Genomic DNA, 13,460 nt, shown 5'->3' with positions numbered 1-13,460 from the left:
GGTTAGCTTGTGGAGAAACATTGTGAGAGGCATTTACAATTGTTCAGGAAGTGAAAGACCACTTGTACTATTGTGCTTACAGAAACAGTTGATCGCTTAAAAGGCAGTAAAGGCTCGATGAGAAAAGTAGCTATTTTATTTATGTTTTTTGTTCTTGTCTTTCTATTTTTCCATTTCTATTCCATTTGAATTTACTACACATCCCTTGTGGTTTTATTTAATTGTAATTTATTTTCTAACATAACCAAAGTGGAGACATTTAGCTTGGCTTTAGGAGGAGAGCCTGGTCATCATGCATATAAGCCGACAGCATAGGTGATGTGTACAGGTGGAATAGATTTATAAAGACATAACAGAGATATCAGCATGTTTTTCACGATGGATTTTTTTTTTTTCAAGAGGTTTTCCCATAAATCGTGACACGTGTTGGTGTTGAGGTGTTGTTTCGAGTCTCATTATAGGTTAGGCTTTAAACACTTCTGCAGAAACCTGCAAATAAGCAGTTAAAGTTTAACCACCGAAACACATCTTATAACCACGATAAGTAGCTGTTATATACACGTGATTAAGACGCAGGTAATCTATTGCTTAATTTATTGTCTATCTTTGGAAGCAAGAAAAAGCTTTGGGTTTTAGGTTTAGGTGGTCACATATATGGTCCACTCATCTCTGCATCTCTGGTCACATATATGGTCAGTAAGGCTTCTTTCCAAGGTAGCCAACAAGAGTAAAGACTCAACATTGTCGTACTGTGAGACTGAAACTCTGCTCTGTGAACCTGGAGATAAGCTTCTACTTCTATCTAGTTTAACTTCTGAAGAAAATTGAAATTGATGGAGGTGGAAGTTATCGGAAGTTATTCAGAATCCCAGAATAGATCCCATCAGCTTTTGGTGTAGATAAAACGAAGGATCCATCCTTTTTTTTCTCACTTTCTTTAATATTGTGAGATAAGGCTGTTTTTTCGACATTTTCATTAATTTTATTATTAATCATTAATAATGCACGGATCTCGACAAAAAAAATCAGCTGCATTGTATGAATTCGTTTCGTGCGGTGAAAATCTGATATCGTGACAGCACTAAGTCTGCTTCATCATTCGACATAAGTTAAAACGTGAGAGTGACATTAAGAAGCCAATGAACTGAAGCCATTAAATACTCTGAGTATGACTCAGTTGGGTGCCTGGAAAACCCATAGCCTGCAGCGTGAGAACACCATCCGAGCAATACCTGTAATATCACCAATAAAACATCTTCCTGCAGTTAATGCTACCTTTATGTTAGCCTACTGAACCCTACTACATGGAGTTTTCCCCAACTTTTCAGCTGCAACCCCCAAAACCACAGGGTCAGAATCAGCAGCGTGATTAAGAGTTATACTAGTAGATGGAGTATTCCTGGTTGAGTCAAATCAAAGCGAGTCAAATGCCTTTCAAAATGTCAACCCTGGACAGGTTTGACATTTTGTTTGTTACCCTGGGCTAACTGAAGGCTCAGTGTTATGTACAGTAAAAGGTATGAAATATGGTCAAGCTTGCACTGGGGCTTTTTCAGATTTTGCACAGACAGCAGCTCATATTTTGCAGGTGTTAACAGCTGGGGGGGGTTTCCTGAGAAAAGCAAAACAATCTTGAGTAGAGCTGAACTGATTCGTAAATAATATTATTATCAAGCAAAAATGCCGACTGATTCTGATTTTGTCGTTTTTCCTTTTGGAGGCCACAATATTTATGAATTCATCAAAAAATAATCAACAGACAAATCTATAATAAAATATAATTGGTTGCACCTCTACTGTTGTTGTTGAGCCTAATAAAGATATTGTGGGTACCAGGGAAACAAGCTGAATCAAGCCCACCTTCTAATATGATTCACACATGACTCATTCTGAAAGCTTGCCTGACTAAGTGATCAATACTGACGCATGGCTTGTGGTCCTATAAATGTAAATGTAAATCTGAGTACTCAGTGACAGACATTAAAGGATCATCCAAGAATAAAAACTCACTCATTATCTACATGCTACTATCATGGCAATGGAAAGTCGGATGAGGTTTCGTGGTCGACAAAACATTTCTGGAGTTTTACAGCAAAACAGCTTTGCAGCATTCTTCTATACAACTGAAGTAGATGGGGACTTGTTTTTTAAACATAAAAATCAACCCCCCAAAAAACACAAAATGGCTCCACACAGATTGTCCAGTGTAAGTCGAGTATGTGAGGGAACCTAAATTTATTTGAAAAGATGCTATTTACACCCTTTTAAGCCAAAATCTTTACTGTAGCAGCTAAGCTAAAAGCGTTAGCGCAACCCGTCTGAAGGAGGTGCACAGGATTGACCAGTGGTGAGGATGTAGATCAATTTCAGATCTCAGGGCATCCAGAGACTTGAATTACACCAGACAAGCACCATTTTGTCACCATTTTATTTTTATATTTGGTTGTTTTTTTTTTACATTTTAAAACAAGTGCCCATATAGTTGAGTTGTTACGAGAATGCTGCAACACTGTTCTGGTGTGAAGCTCCAGCTCCGGACTACAAAACTTCACCCAGACTTTCCATCCATGCAGGGGTGAGTCGATAATGATTACATTTTCATTTTTGGGCGAACTTATCCTTTAAGAATAACTATAATAGTTATACAGAAATAGACAATCTTCTTGCTGATGGTCTTGTTTCTTTAATAGGTCATATAGAGGCATCAATATTAAACTGAGACCGTTTCATAACCAGTTAAAAGTTCCTTGTAGATCGTTTAAACACAATTGTATGGGGTATGGATTAAAAATTGATGGATTACAAATTAAGTTGATGAATATAATCACAAATGTCCACAAAGCAATCAGCACAAAATTAATAGACAACCAAAATATCTTCCTTGTGAAGTTACAGCAACTTTACTCACTGAATAACAAGAATAAATGCCAACTGCTTGTCATGAACTAGACACAGGAAGGCAAGGACCCAATTGCACGACTCAGCACGGTTAAATGTTAAAAAAAAGCAGGGTTTATTACGGGCAGGGTTCGGTACACGGGCAAGCAGTCAGACAGGCAGAGGTATCCAGAGAACGTCAGGCAAAAGGCAAGGTCAAAAACAAGCAAGGTTCAAAACACTAGAAAGCTATGATTTAACTGTGAGCAAAAAGGCTGGGACGCGATCTGAAGAGAATCAACGAACTGGCAACGAGACGAGACACAAAGGGGGAATATATGCAGGGTTGATTGGGAGTGATGAGACACAGGTGAGGGAGGCACAATCAGGGATCAGGTGCACACAGACAAGGAGGGGGCAGGGCAGACAGGAACCTGAAACAGAGACAGAGGTGAGTGATCACAAAACACAGGAAGACAAGACATGAAATAAGAAAATAAAATACAAAACCGGGGAACATGACACTGCTGATAATAGCATCACTTGAGGCAGTTCATCAGATTTCATGTAGCTCCCTCTGCAGCCACATGAGGAATTTTACAAAATAAAACAAAAACAACGACAAAAAACAGAGGAATTGCATATCAGAGCATCTGTTCTCTCTACCCTCAGATGTCTCTGCTTGGAGTTCATTGAGAAACAGGACTTCTGGAAAGCATTTTAATGAAGTTTGTGAGTTGCCACCTTACATTACAGCCCGATGCACAGTAACACAAACACTTTTGGTGACTTCCACCAGCTGAATTAAATCCTTCAAAACCTCATCACATGTGGTGGTACCACCAAACTACCAAAGGCATTTACTTATGTGTCTGTGACTCACACATAACCACATGGTCGCATGTCTGAAACCTCCCTCAGGATGTGACGTTTCCACAGACGTACTTACGCATAGTTCTACGCAGTACTCCCTGTTAATCATCACTGAGTATAGCCACAAAGGGCAGTATGTATACTGCAGAAAACTAGATTACTCTTTAGAAATGCAGTGCATCCTCTCTGTGGGCGTTGTGGTGAGGTGGGTGTAAGACATGCTCTGTCTCCTGTCGTAGCAGATCCTTCGACACGATAATAAGCTTACTAAAGGTTAAGCTATGACATTTGAGGGCACCCAATACAGAAGTACATCGCTCAACTCTTAAGATCTTTTTTCTGCTTTGAAACCTGACAAACACAGAGCTATGGAAAATACAGTACCATTAAACAGTATTCTACCTCATGTTTTATTGTCCTGAAGGGGAATTCCTCTGATTTAATGCATCACAGTCTGTCTTGACAAGTGCTACTGCATATGTTAGGAACAGCTACAAAAAAGTTTATTCTGCTTCAGGAGGGAGCTGCATGAAATCTGATAAACTGCCTGAAATGATGTTTTATCAGTTTCTAGCGTTTATTCTTGTTAATCGATGGGAAAGTTGCCGTAAATTCACAAGAAGGATATTTATTGTTCACGTGTTGTGTATTTCTTTGAAACCACACACCTACTTCCTGGATCGCTGGCATTTACTGAAAGTATCTGCAGGGACTGTTTCCACTGTATGTGCGTGTCAGTAACACACGCTCCTACCCAGGTAGTTTACTTGCATGAAAAGTTTATTAAGAAAATCTTTATTCACACATTTTCAGGGTCAGATCACATGCACTTTGAAAACAGAGAACAAATGTCAGAGACAAAATAGTTGACAAAATCATTTTGTTTGTTGTTTAAACAGTTGTGAAAAGTAATTAAGTACATTTACTCAAATTGTGTACATTGGCACATTTTTGAGGAATTTGCACTATATTTGAGTACAATAGAAGTACTTTATACTTCTTAAACTTATAAAATACAATACATTTTCATTAAACCAGTTGTTTCCAACCTTTTTGTCTTGGTGAACTCATCAGCGTCTCGTCCGGGCTACATTTCAGATATCTGTGAGTTTGTTAGCAGTTCCAACAGAGACATTTCCCCTCTTAACTTCTCAGATTTCATTTAAAGAATGGTTCAGGTGAGCAAATATTTCACAAAAAAAACAGAAAAAAACAAACTGAGAACAATTTCTAATTTCCTACCCCATAATCATCTCACAGCCCTTCAGATTTGAGACCCTTTGGAGGAGACAAAGGGTGTTCTTACTCAAGGCTTTTAAACGCAGGACTTTTACCTTTAACTTGAGTTTTCTTATATTGTTTTACTTAAAGGGTAACTCCACTAATTTTACACATTAAAGTGTGTTTAGTAGTATAGTATAGTATAGCATTTTGTAGCTCCACCTGCGTGTAATCTGATAAATTACCGCCAGTGATATCACTCTGTGCCTGGATTGCATTGTGGGTAATGTAGGAGCCAGGTTTTGAAAAGCAGTCCACTGTTGGACTCATTATGAAAAGTTTAAAAACAAATGATCAAGACAGAAAACAGCAGAGATATCACCTCCACTCTTTTTATTCCACACATAACCCTAACCCTAACCCATCCTTTTCAAAACCTGGTACCTACATTACCCACAATGCAACTGAGCCAACCGTACTAGTCAGACAGAGCCAGACAGGTACACACATAAAGTGACCTGTGATTTAAAGGCTTGTGTATCTGATTTCTTAGCAAAACATAAATGGATAAAATAATGAGGCATGCTTTCATAACTCCTCTGACTGTTCTGATCTGGGGAAAGTCGGCAGCAAGGTACAAACAACATGAAAGCCCTCACATTTACAACATCAATCTTTCCAACGGCTCTGAAAAACATGAGAGGAAGTATCTCTCAGTGGGAAAAAAGAGACACATTTAAATCCACAAGGGGACCTTCCCCAACCCCACACACAACTGAAAGCATGTTTTTTTGTGCTGCTCTCAGCCCAGCAGACCAGTGGAAAAAAGTGAAGTAAACAAAACATGACAAAAATAGAGACAGAAAGACGGCATGAGGAAAGAAAAATGTTTTAAGGGCTCTCCAGCAGGTCATCAGAGTTTAAATGAAAGGTACTGATTGTTACTTCCTTTACTACAATATTGTTCATACTGTATATTTCTCAGAAAAAAGTCACTTTAATCACATTATATAACACCATATGGCTTTAAAAAAGCAGCAGAAAATATGTATATATGTGCATTTTAGCAAGAGTAACAAGGATTGTTTGAAATGCCGTCAGGCATTTAGTGGCATCATCTCTGAGGTGGTTATGCAAAAACCTGTATTTCCAAAATTATAATAAATATTGAGGTTACACAGATAGTGAATTATTGATAAAATTATCTAACTAAAGAAGTCATTGATCTACAGTTAAACACCTAAATGTGAGGTATGATACATACAAATCTTCCACCCAGTATTCTATTACAACAGAACAAACAAAGGTCAAATATTGACTGTATAGATTGTGAATACTTCTGCTATAATACAGAGTAAATAGTTTTTCTGGTATATTTTCGATCCGTCTGAAGTTATTCATATGATGATTACGTGATCTTAAAATTCACAGCACAAGTTGACAGATTTGAACGTTTCACCTCAGGGATTCTGCTTGAAAAGGGCCTCGCTGCTATCGCCGCTCTCCTCGACTGGCTTCCGACACAATGACTCACTCTCTGAAAACAAACATTAGAGCATAATTAATGAAAATGTCAGACTTTCAACACTACTTACATTCACAATTTCCATTCAAATTATTTTCCTTTTTTGTTCCATTTAAAAGATAATGGGCACATAAACGGCAATCCCTGAAGAGATGGAGCACAGGCACATATTCAAGAGAAACACCCTTCACTTGTGAAATGTTCAAAAGAATACACCGATGGGGAAAAAGGCGTATTTGCTTTCTTTAAATGAGACGATAAAAAATTATTTCATGTTTGTGCATGAAATATAAAGCTTCATTCAGCAGCCGACAGTGGTGGAAGAGTTACGTAACTGAAGCAGTACTCAATTGCAAGTAAAACTACTGGTATTAAAATAATACTTAAGTAAAAGTACAAAGTTTAAGAGTATTATTTACTGTTTAACCGCTGATGTTTAATGCATTATCAGTAGCAGGCATTCAATCAAAGGGAACCTGTGCCTGCTGCAGAGTTTTGCTTTGTATTTTCTTGTCCATATATCAGGGTTTTCATTGGCCCCTTTGGAAGTAACTGAGTAGATTACATGGTGTAATGCACAGTTAAGTACGGGTAAAATTACAGACTTGAATAAATATTCATAAAAGTACATTAAAGTAATTTGAGTAGATGTAATCAGTTACTTCCACCACTGGCAGCTGGTTAGCTTAGCTTAGCAAAAAGACAGTAAACAGGGAGACAGCTTGCTTGCGTCTGTAGAAACACAGTGTGTCTACCAGAACATCTAAAGCTCAGGTGTTCGATCTTGTTTCTTTAATATGTACAAGAAGTGGACCATCACTTGGCCAAGGGCAAATAACTTCCTGGAGTCCCTGCTGGTTGTCACAGCGACGCCAAGACAAGAAAGTTAGTGCGCCTGGCCAAGAAATAGATTAAGTGAGCTTTAGAGTTGCTGATACAGTGGATGGATTTTTGTGATCTTCAGACCAACACAGGCTAACTGTTTCCCTCTGCTTCCAGTCTTTGTGCTAAGCTAAGCTAACCAACTGCTGGCTGTAGCTTTACAGACATGTGAGAGGCTTTCCAACACATTTTTCCAAAATGCCGTACAATTCCTTTAAGTGCAGAATGTCTTTGCCACATACTCTGTTCTGGTTGCTGTCTCTCTCTGTCTCTGGGAACGACGTGCTGCTTGCAGGCCACAGCGGTCAGCACAAGCAGTAAAACCAAACCCATTCCAATAATGAGGAACACACCTGAAGAAGACAAGCAAGAGACAGGTTATTTAATACACGTTTTTGATCTGAGGTTAAGTCATAAAAAAAGAGGGCAGCAGATGTTTTACCGATTTGGCTGCCTGCGGTTGGAAGATAAACAGGTGTTATGTGTCTCGGAGCAGATGTGGTGGTCGTAGTGTATATCTTCTGAGTTTGGGCCCCCTCATGTGGACGGTTGGATGTGAAGCGTCTCACTGCAGGAACGATGTTGTGTGGTGTGGGGGTTGCAGTGACTGAAGTGTCACTCTTCGATTCATCCTTACAGATGACGTCTGAGATCCTGGTTCCATTCTTTTGCACTCCTGATTTACATCTAAAATGAAGGATGAAAGATATGGATGTAAAGACAGCAGGTAACTATTAAAGACATTTTTCTTTTTATAAAAATGTTTCTTTAAACGCTATAATGCAGTGGACATACTCTCTCCATTTTCGACAGGTTGAGTCTATCGACGTGCTGAAATATCCAGCTTCACACTCTGAGCATTCTGACAAGGAATAAGAGTGATTTATTAAAAGGACAATTTCTTTAATAGCCTATATTGCATGCAGTGTTGTGTGATTCATCTCTGTACCTTGAGATTTTAGTTCAAATCCAATGTCACATTTGCAAGTGGAATTATCAGACTTGTCCAGGGGAACAAATTTCCCACGGCAGTGACATTTTGTGTTCCTCACTCGTGTGCACTCCTGCAATTCATCACTCCCAGACACTAAAAAAAAATAACAAATCTTTGTTAAAGACAGGTTAAGACTTGAGAACCAGCCACTTCATTTCATAGATTTCCTTTTTTTTCAGCACAGAAAAAGTGAACCACATTTTAATCAAAGTTTGGGCTCAGAATCATTAAAAAAAATTATGTGAGAGTGTGAAATAACATGTAGGTTTATCAGTGGGCCGGGGAAAAATGCTATAAACGCGAGTATCTGTCACAGACTGACTGATGAAGTTACACCACGGGTCAAGAGAATCGTCTTTAGGATTTGTTTTTAAGACAGTATCAAGGTGTACTATGTAGTTTTGAATTCAGAAAGATTTACAATTTTAATAAGTTAACGTATTTACATGATGTACAGTATTTCAATAACTGAATAAACAAGCTGTCCTCAGCGGGTAGTAAGGTTCCCAGAACGCTGTCTGAAACTAAAGAGGTCGCTTCTTAAAACGGTTCTGGAAATATAATCAAAGTATGAAACTGTGTTGTCCTTTGAGGTTTATGAAGTCACGAAAAGATTTTTCTCTTCTGATTAAAATTTCTTCCCTAAAACTGCAGTGCAACTTTAAATATGAGGAAAATTATGAATGTTATGATGATCATTTGTCTTGAGTTAACATTTAATCTCCTCAAAGACTGTACAGTATAATAACTAGACACGGTCAAATAAGCAGGATTCATTTGCAAATGTCAACAAACCATCATAAGAGAAAAAAAAATTCAAATATGAGATTATATTTATTTGTTATGATGTTATTCTAGCTGACTTCTCTTTAACTTGATCATCATGAACAGGATTACATTGGAAATTCTAGCAAAACTCAAAAATAAATGTGACTCTCCATGTAAAGTACAGTGATGCTACTCAAAATGTCATATGGTCATAATGAGGCAGAAATCCACTGCACTTCTCAGCGGACCTAAAATGTATCAGGACTTGTTGGGTGTCGTAACATATTCAACAAGACCTATTTAATGTATGATTTGTATTATAATGTTGTTTTTATTTGGCATGAATGTGAGAAATGGTTGCTTTAAGACCTTTCTGACCACTCACATTTCCTGCACAGTGATATCAGTATCAGAGTTGTGGCTGGGTTGACACACTTGACCGCAATTAGACCACAGATAGAAATAAAAGGAAACAGCTTGGCGAGCTCATAGATAATAAGGATACAAATATGTTCCCTTCAACTCAAACAGATACGAGTGGAAAGTATTGTTCTTGTAACAGCATTCATAACATTTTCTGACTCAAACGTAGTTTAACCACATCAGGTATCGTACTTCAGTACACTTTAAGAACACTACAGAAAATTATAGATGAACTTTTAATATTCACATTATGGACGCAACCAATGACTACCTGTGTTACAATTTCCTGTATGTACTATGGATTTATAACATTTCTAGTGTTGTGGTGACATAATAAAAAATCAATACTTACGTTTATCACACTTTGTACACGCTTTGCAGCTTTGGGATTCATTCTCTTCAGGCTGGTAGGTTCTTCCGCTGCAGGGGCCACAACTAGTCCAACTCCCTTTGACCACGACTTTTTGACCTTGATTTATGTCACAGAGACGGCAGAAACAATACACTTAAATCCCAGTAGTACTTTAAGCACATGGAGAAAAAGAGGAAGTTATACAGGCAAAACGGAAGTATGTTATGTTCTAAATATGCGATTATTCTGAATGAGAAGACAAAAATACGTAAAAAAATATGTAAGTCATTATTTACCTTTCGGGCAACGCGTCTGAGCAACCGAATTAACAATAAGTTCATAAAAAGCCAAAGCGACTACGAGCAGTTTGAGCGGAACCATATTGAACAGAAGCCACTGAACGTTTCCTTTATGCAAAACACCACAGAGTGTGAGACAAAGCTGAGTGGGAAACACCTTATATATGAGGAACCCACGTTATGATTCATGTATTTACATATCCTTACCTGAAAACCATAAATGTATAGTAATATCTAACAAACAGTACAATACTTTGTAATGAAGATTAGAAAGCATGGGTAGAAGGAAAATAATAAGGATAATAATCAATTACAGCTTGCAAGCTCGCACTCTACATTATGCAGTCTCTTTGTGGTTTGTTTCAGGATTTGGGTTTTTTTTTTTATCAGCAGAACATCCTTTCTTTTTATACACAAACCCTTCAATCTTGGAGCACAGCCATTTTTTCTTATTATTCTGTCAATGTACTGTGTCCAAAGTGAAGAACAGGGTTGCAACTGTTTGAGATTTTTACACAACCATCACGATTAAAAATATCACGATTAGATGTTTTGGGGTTGAAAAAGTACTGTGATATAGTTTCCCAAAATATTAGACAAAAATGTGAATTAAATTGTACACAGTATAACTTTCATACCACGGTATGCCTTGAAGCCAGTATTTCGCTACAACCCTTAACTGCTTTCGTGCCTTGAAGAAGAAGTACAAATGTTTCTTTCTCACAGGCACGTGCCTCACAGACAATTGTCTTTACAATTCTGACTCAACTTTTAACTAAAATATTGATGATGGTACATATGATATAATGTTCATTTGATTGGTAGGAAATTAATAATCACATCTGTATTTTATATATGAAGGTGCACTCTATCACTACAGCCACAGACAGCGACTTTCCATCTGTCCGTCAGTCTACTCCATTAAAAAAGTTTTTAGGAAACAAGATGTTGTCATCTAGAATTAAATGCAGCTTTTTAGCTATTCTAGCATGTTAAGTAACATTTTGTCTGGGCTTTTTTCTTGGAAAATAGGTGAGAACTCTGCGGTTCGACTATCGGAAACTTGCGCAGCCTGATATTGTTTTGCAAGTCAGAACAAGACCTGTACCTTTATATGGACTAAAAGAGCTATGGAAATAACCACATACTGATTAACTGCAAGATATAACCACACAGATGCAAAAGGCACCACTTCTTGCAAACGGATGTTAAAAAAACATCAAAAACCCTCTCCAGTTTAAGCTGACTGTCATTCCTTGAAGTTCTTCAAACATTTTTAATTAGAGCATCACAAAATTATTAATACGTTCATAGTCAAGTGACATATTAACATTTTATTAATTTAGCAAGCTGAAAGGGTGAAAAGTGATCTTCAAGATTTGCAGTTTATGATCAGTGATGAGTCAGACTGAGCCGTCAACACAAATTTATCAGAAGAGAGGTCTTTGTTTGTCTCTTGCTGACACCACAGAAGATTTTAATCGGGCTTCTTTTTCTCAAGGTCATCAAAAAAAATGTACAAGAAAGCAATTTTTCTCCAGGGACAATTCTTCAAAAGCAAAAAAAAAACTCCCAGACAAGTTTCACCGCATGTCGGGGGGAAATAGAGCTTTAAAGTGTGTGTAGGATTTAGCGGCACCCCTCACCTCACCCTCCCCTATGGTGGCCACAAAAAAACACATAAAATGCGAAAGACACTCTCTTGAGGCAGTGTCTGGTTTGTCCGTTCTGGGCTACTGTTGAAACATGGCGCTTCAGTGTGGTGGACTCTGGAGTCTCTTGTTTCTGGTGATTATACTCTAATGAAAACATAATTATGAACAATATTTTCCAGTATAAAAGGCCCACACTGAACCTTTATACTGTCCTTGAAGTGTCTTAACATTGCATGCTCTCTTCCTGTGTTGCTTTTAAAGTTTGGCAAACTTCCACTGCAGCAAAAGTTCATGTATGATCTGCCGCCCTCCCCGGTGCCTGAATGTTCCAAAACACACAGCAAAAGTACCTTTTTAGATGCTCCTATGGTAGATTAAATGTGATAACGTGCCCTTTAAGCTTCTACAGTGAATCAACAACGTACCTACGGCGTCACCTCTGTGTAGGTGCATGACTGGGAGCATCACATTTTCCAGCTTCTCCTCCAGTGCTTAGTGGCGCTGCTATAACGGGGATTGTAACCTGTAGTTTCCCCAATAATCACACTGCACTCTTCAGCTGTTTCAGTCCCTGCTGACCAGCTGGCTGCTGCTCTTCTTGGATTATACTTCTTCTCCTGCGCCGCTTTTCACTGCTAGAGTGTCTCTGGGCTAGACAGAGCAGGCAGGCTGGATGTCCGAAGGGACAGCTGCCCCGAGACGAGCAGCCCTTTGGCAAACACTGGCTTGCTAAAACCAAGTTGTTCAAGCTGAGTTTGTAAGGAGAGACGGCTCTCCCTGCAGTCGGTCTGCCTGTCAGCTCGCTCTGGCCCAGAGACACAGCTGTGGGCCGAAGGAGTCGTTGTGTTTAAAGGGAAAGTATTCCTGGCAAACCGCTCACCGCTGCGGACGCGTCTGCGCACATGTATAAAAGCTTAGGCCGTGAAACCACAAGTCAGCCTTTACAGTGGCTCAATCCGCAAATGTACAATAAAACTTGACATGAAAAATGCCATAAAAAGAAAGTGTCAGTCTTTCCAGTGAATAAAGTGCAGTACAGTGAATGCTACAGTGACTATGAGCAAGGTGATCAGGGGATTAGGACTATGGGGGAAAGGGGACAGAGTACACAAAGATATTATAATGAATTAGAGTTAGAAAGATACTAGACTGTCTAGCCTTTGATGCGGGGAGAGGCACATGGAGAACGCCCTTGAAGTGTGTGCTATGGTGACGTATCTACAGAATTGTGGCATTTGTTCATTACTTAGTTTTTCTGAATGAGTAGATGTAGCACACCAAAGTGAAAATTACGATTATTCTGTTCAGTTCAGTGAACTGTGATGCACTCACACAAATGTACTTTGATGTTTCATTCATACTAATTTCTCTCTTAAACCCTGCAAAACCACACTAAAGCCAAGACTTGTAAGAATGATGAAGAGGCAGCAAACCTAGCTGGAGGGTGAAGATGTCAATCAAACACACAGTTTTTAGAAGAGGGTTTTACTTTGAATGAATTTTGTTTCTTTGGGACCAGACACACGATGAGTTTTTATCCTGAGTCCTTGAAATTTTAACCGAAGGAACAACTTAAGATTGACTTTCCTAC

The 13,460-nt window shown here is 38.6% G+C and overlaps 1 protein-coding gene and 1 long non-coding RNA gene across 4 annotated transcripts; one reads left to right on the top strand and one right to left on the bottom strand.

Moving 5' to 3' along the window:
• Window positions 1–3,223: 3,223 nt before the first annotated feature.
• On the bottom strand, window positions 3,224–12,511 carry LOC311254051 (uncharacterized protein). Of its 3 annotated transcripts, XM_084347785.1 has the most exons (8): window positions 10,212–10,316; window positions 9,916–10,032; window positions 8,328–8,465; window positions 8,174–8,240; window positions 7,821–8,065; window positions 7,621–7,731; window positions 6,431–6,508; window positions 3,224–3,311 (listed from the first exon to the last, which is right to left on the bottom strand). In XM_084347785.1, the coding sequence occupies exons 1-7, from the start codon at window positions 10,294–10,296 to the stop codon at window positions 6,432–6,434; spliced, it is 840 nt and encodes a 279-aa protein (XP_084203911.1). In that variant the 5' UTR covers window positions 10,297–10,316; the 3' UTR covers window positions 3,224–3,311; window position 6,431. The 3 variants fall into 3 exon arrangements, with proteins under 3 accessions (XP_084203911.1, XP_084203912.1, XP_084203910.1); XM_084347786.1 differs by lacking the exons at window positions 3,224–3,311; window positions 10,212–10,316 and adding an exon at window positions 12,295–12,511 and having other exon boundaries at window positions 4,519–6,508; XM_084347784.1 differs by lacking the exon at window positions 3,224–3,311 and having other exon boundaries at window positions 4,519–6,508.
• Window positions 8,018–8,292, top strand: LOC311254069. Its single transcript, XR_014622180.1, has 2 exons — window positions 8,018–8,105; window positions 8,192–8,292. It is a non-coding gene; the product is annotated as an uncharacterized lncRNA (long non-coding RNA).
• Window positions 12,512–13,460: the final 949 nt, after the last annotated feature.

Source organism: Pagrus pagrus, assembly GCF_965226575.1.
Source record: "Pagrus pagrus genome assembly, chromosome: 3".
NCBI lineage: Eukaryota > Metazoa > Chordata > Actinopteri > Spariformes > Sparidae > Pagrus > Pagrus pagrus.
Note: the sequence above shows the minus strand (reverse complement) of the source record. Positions and strands in the feature narration are given on the sequence as shown.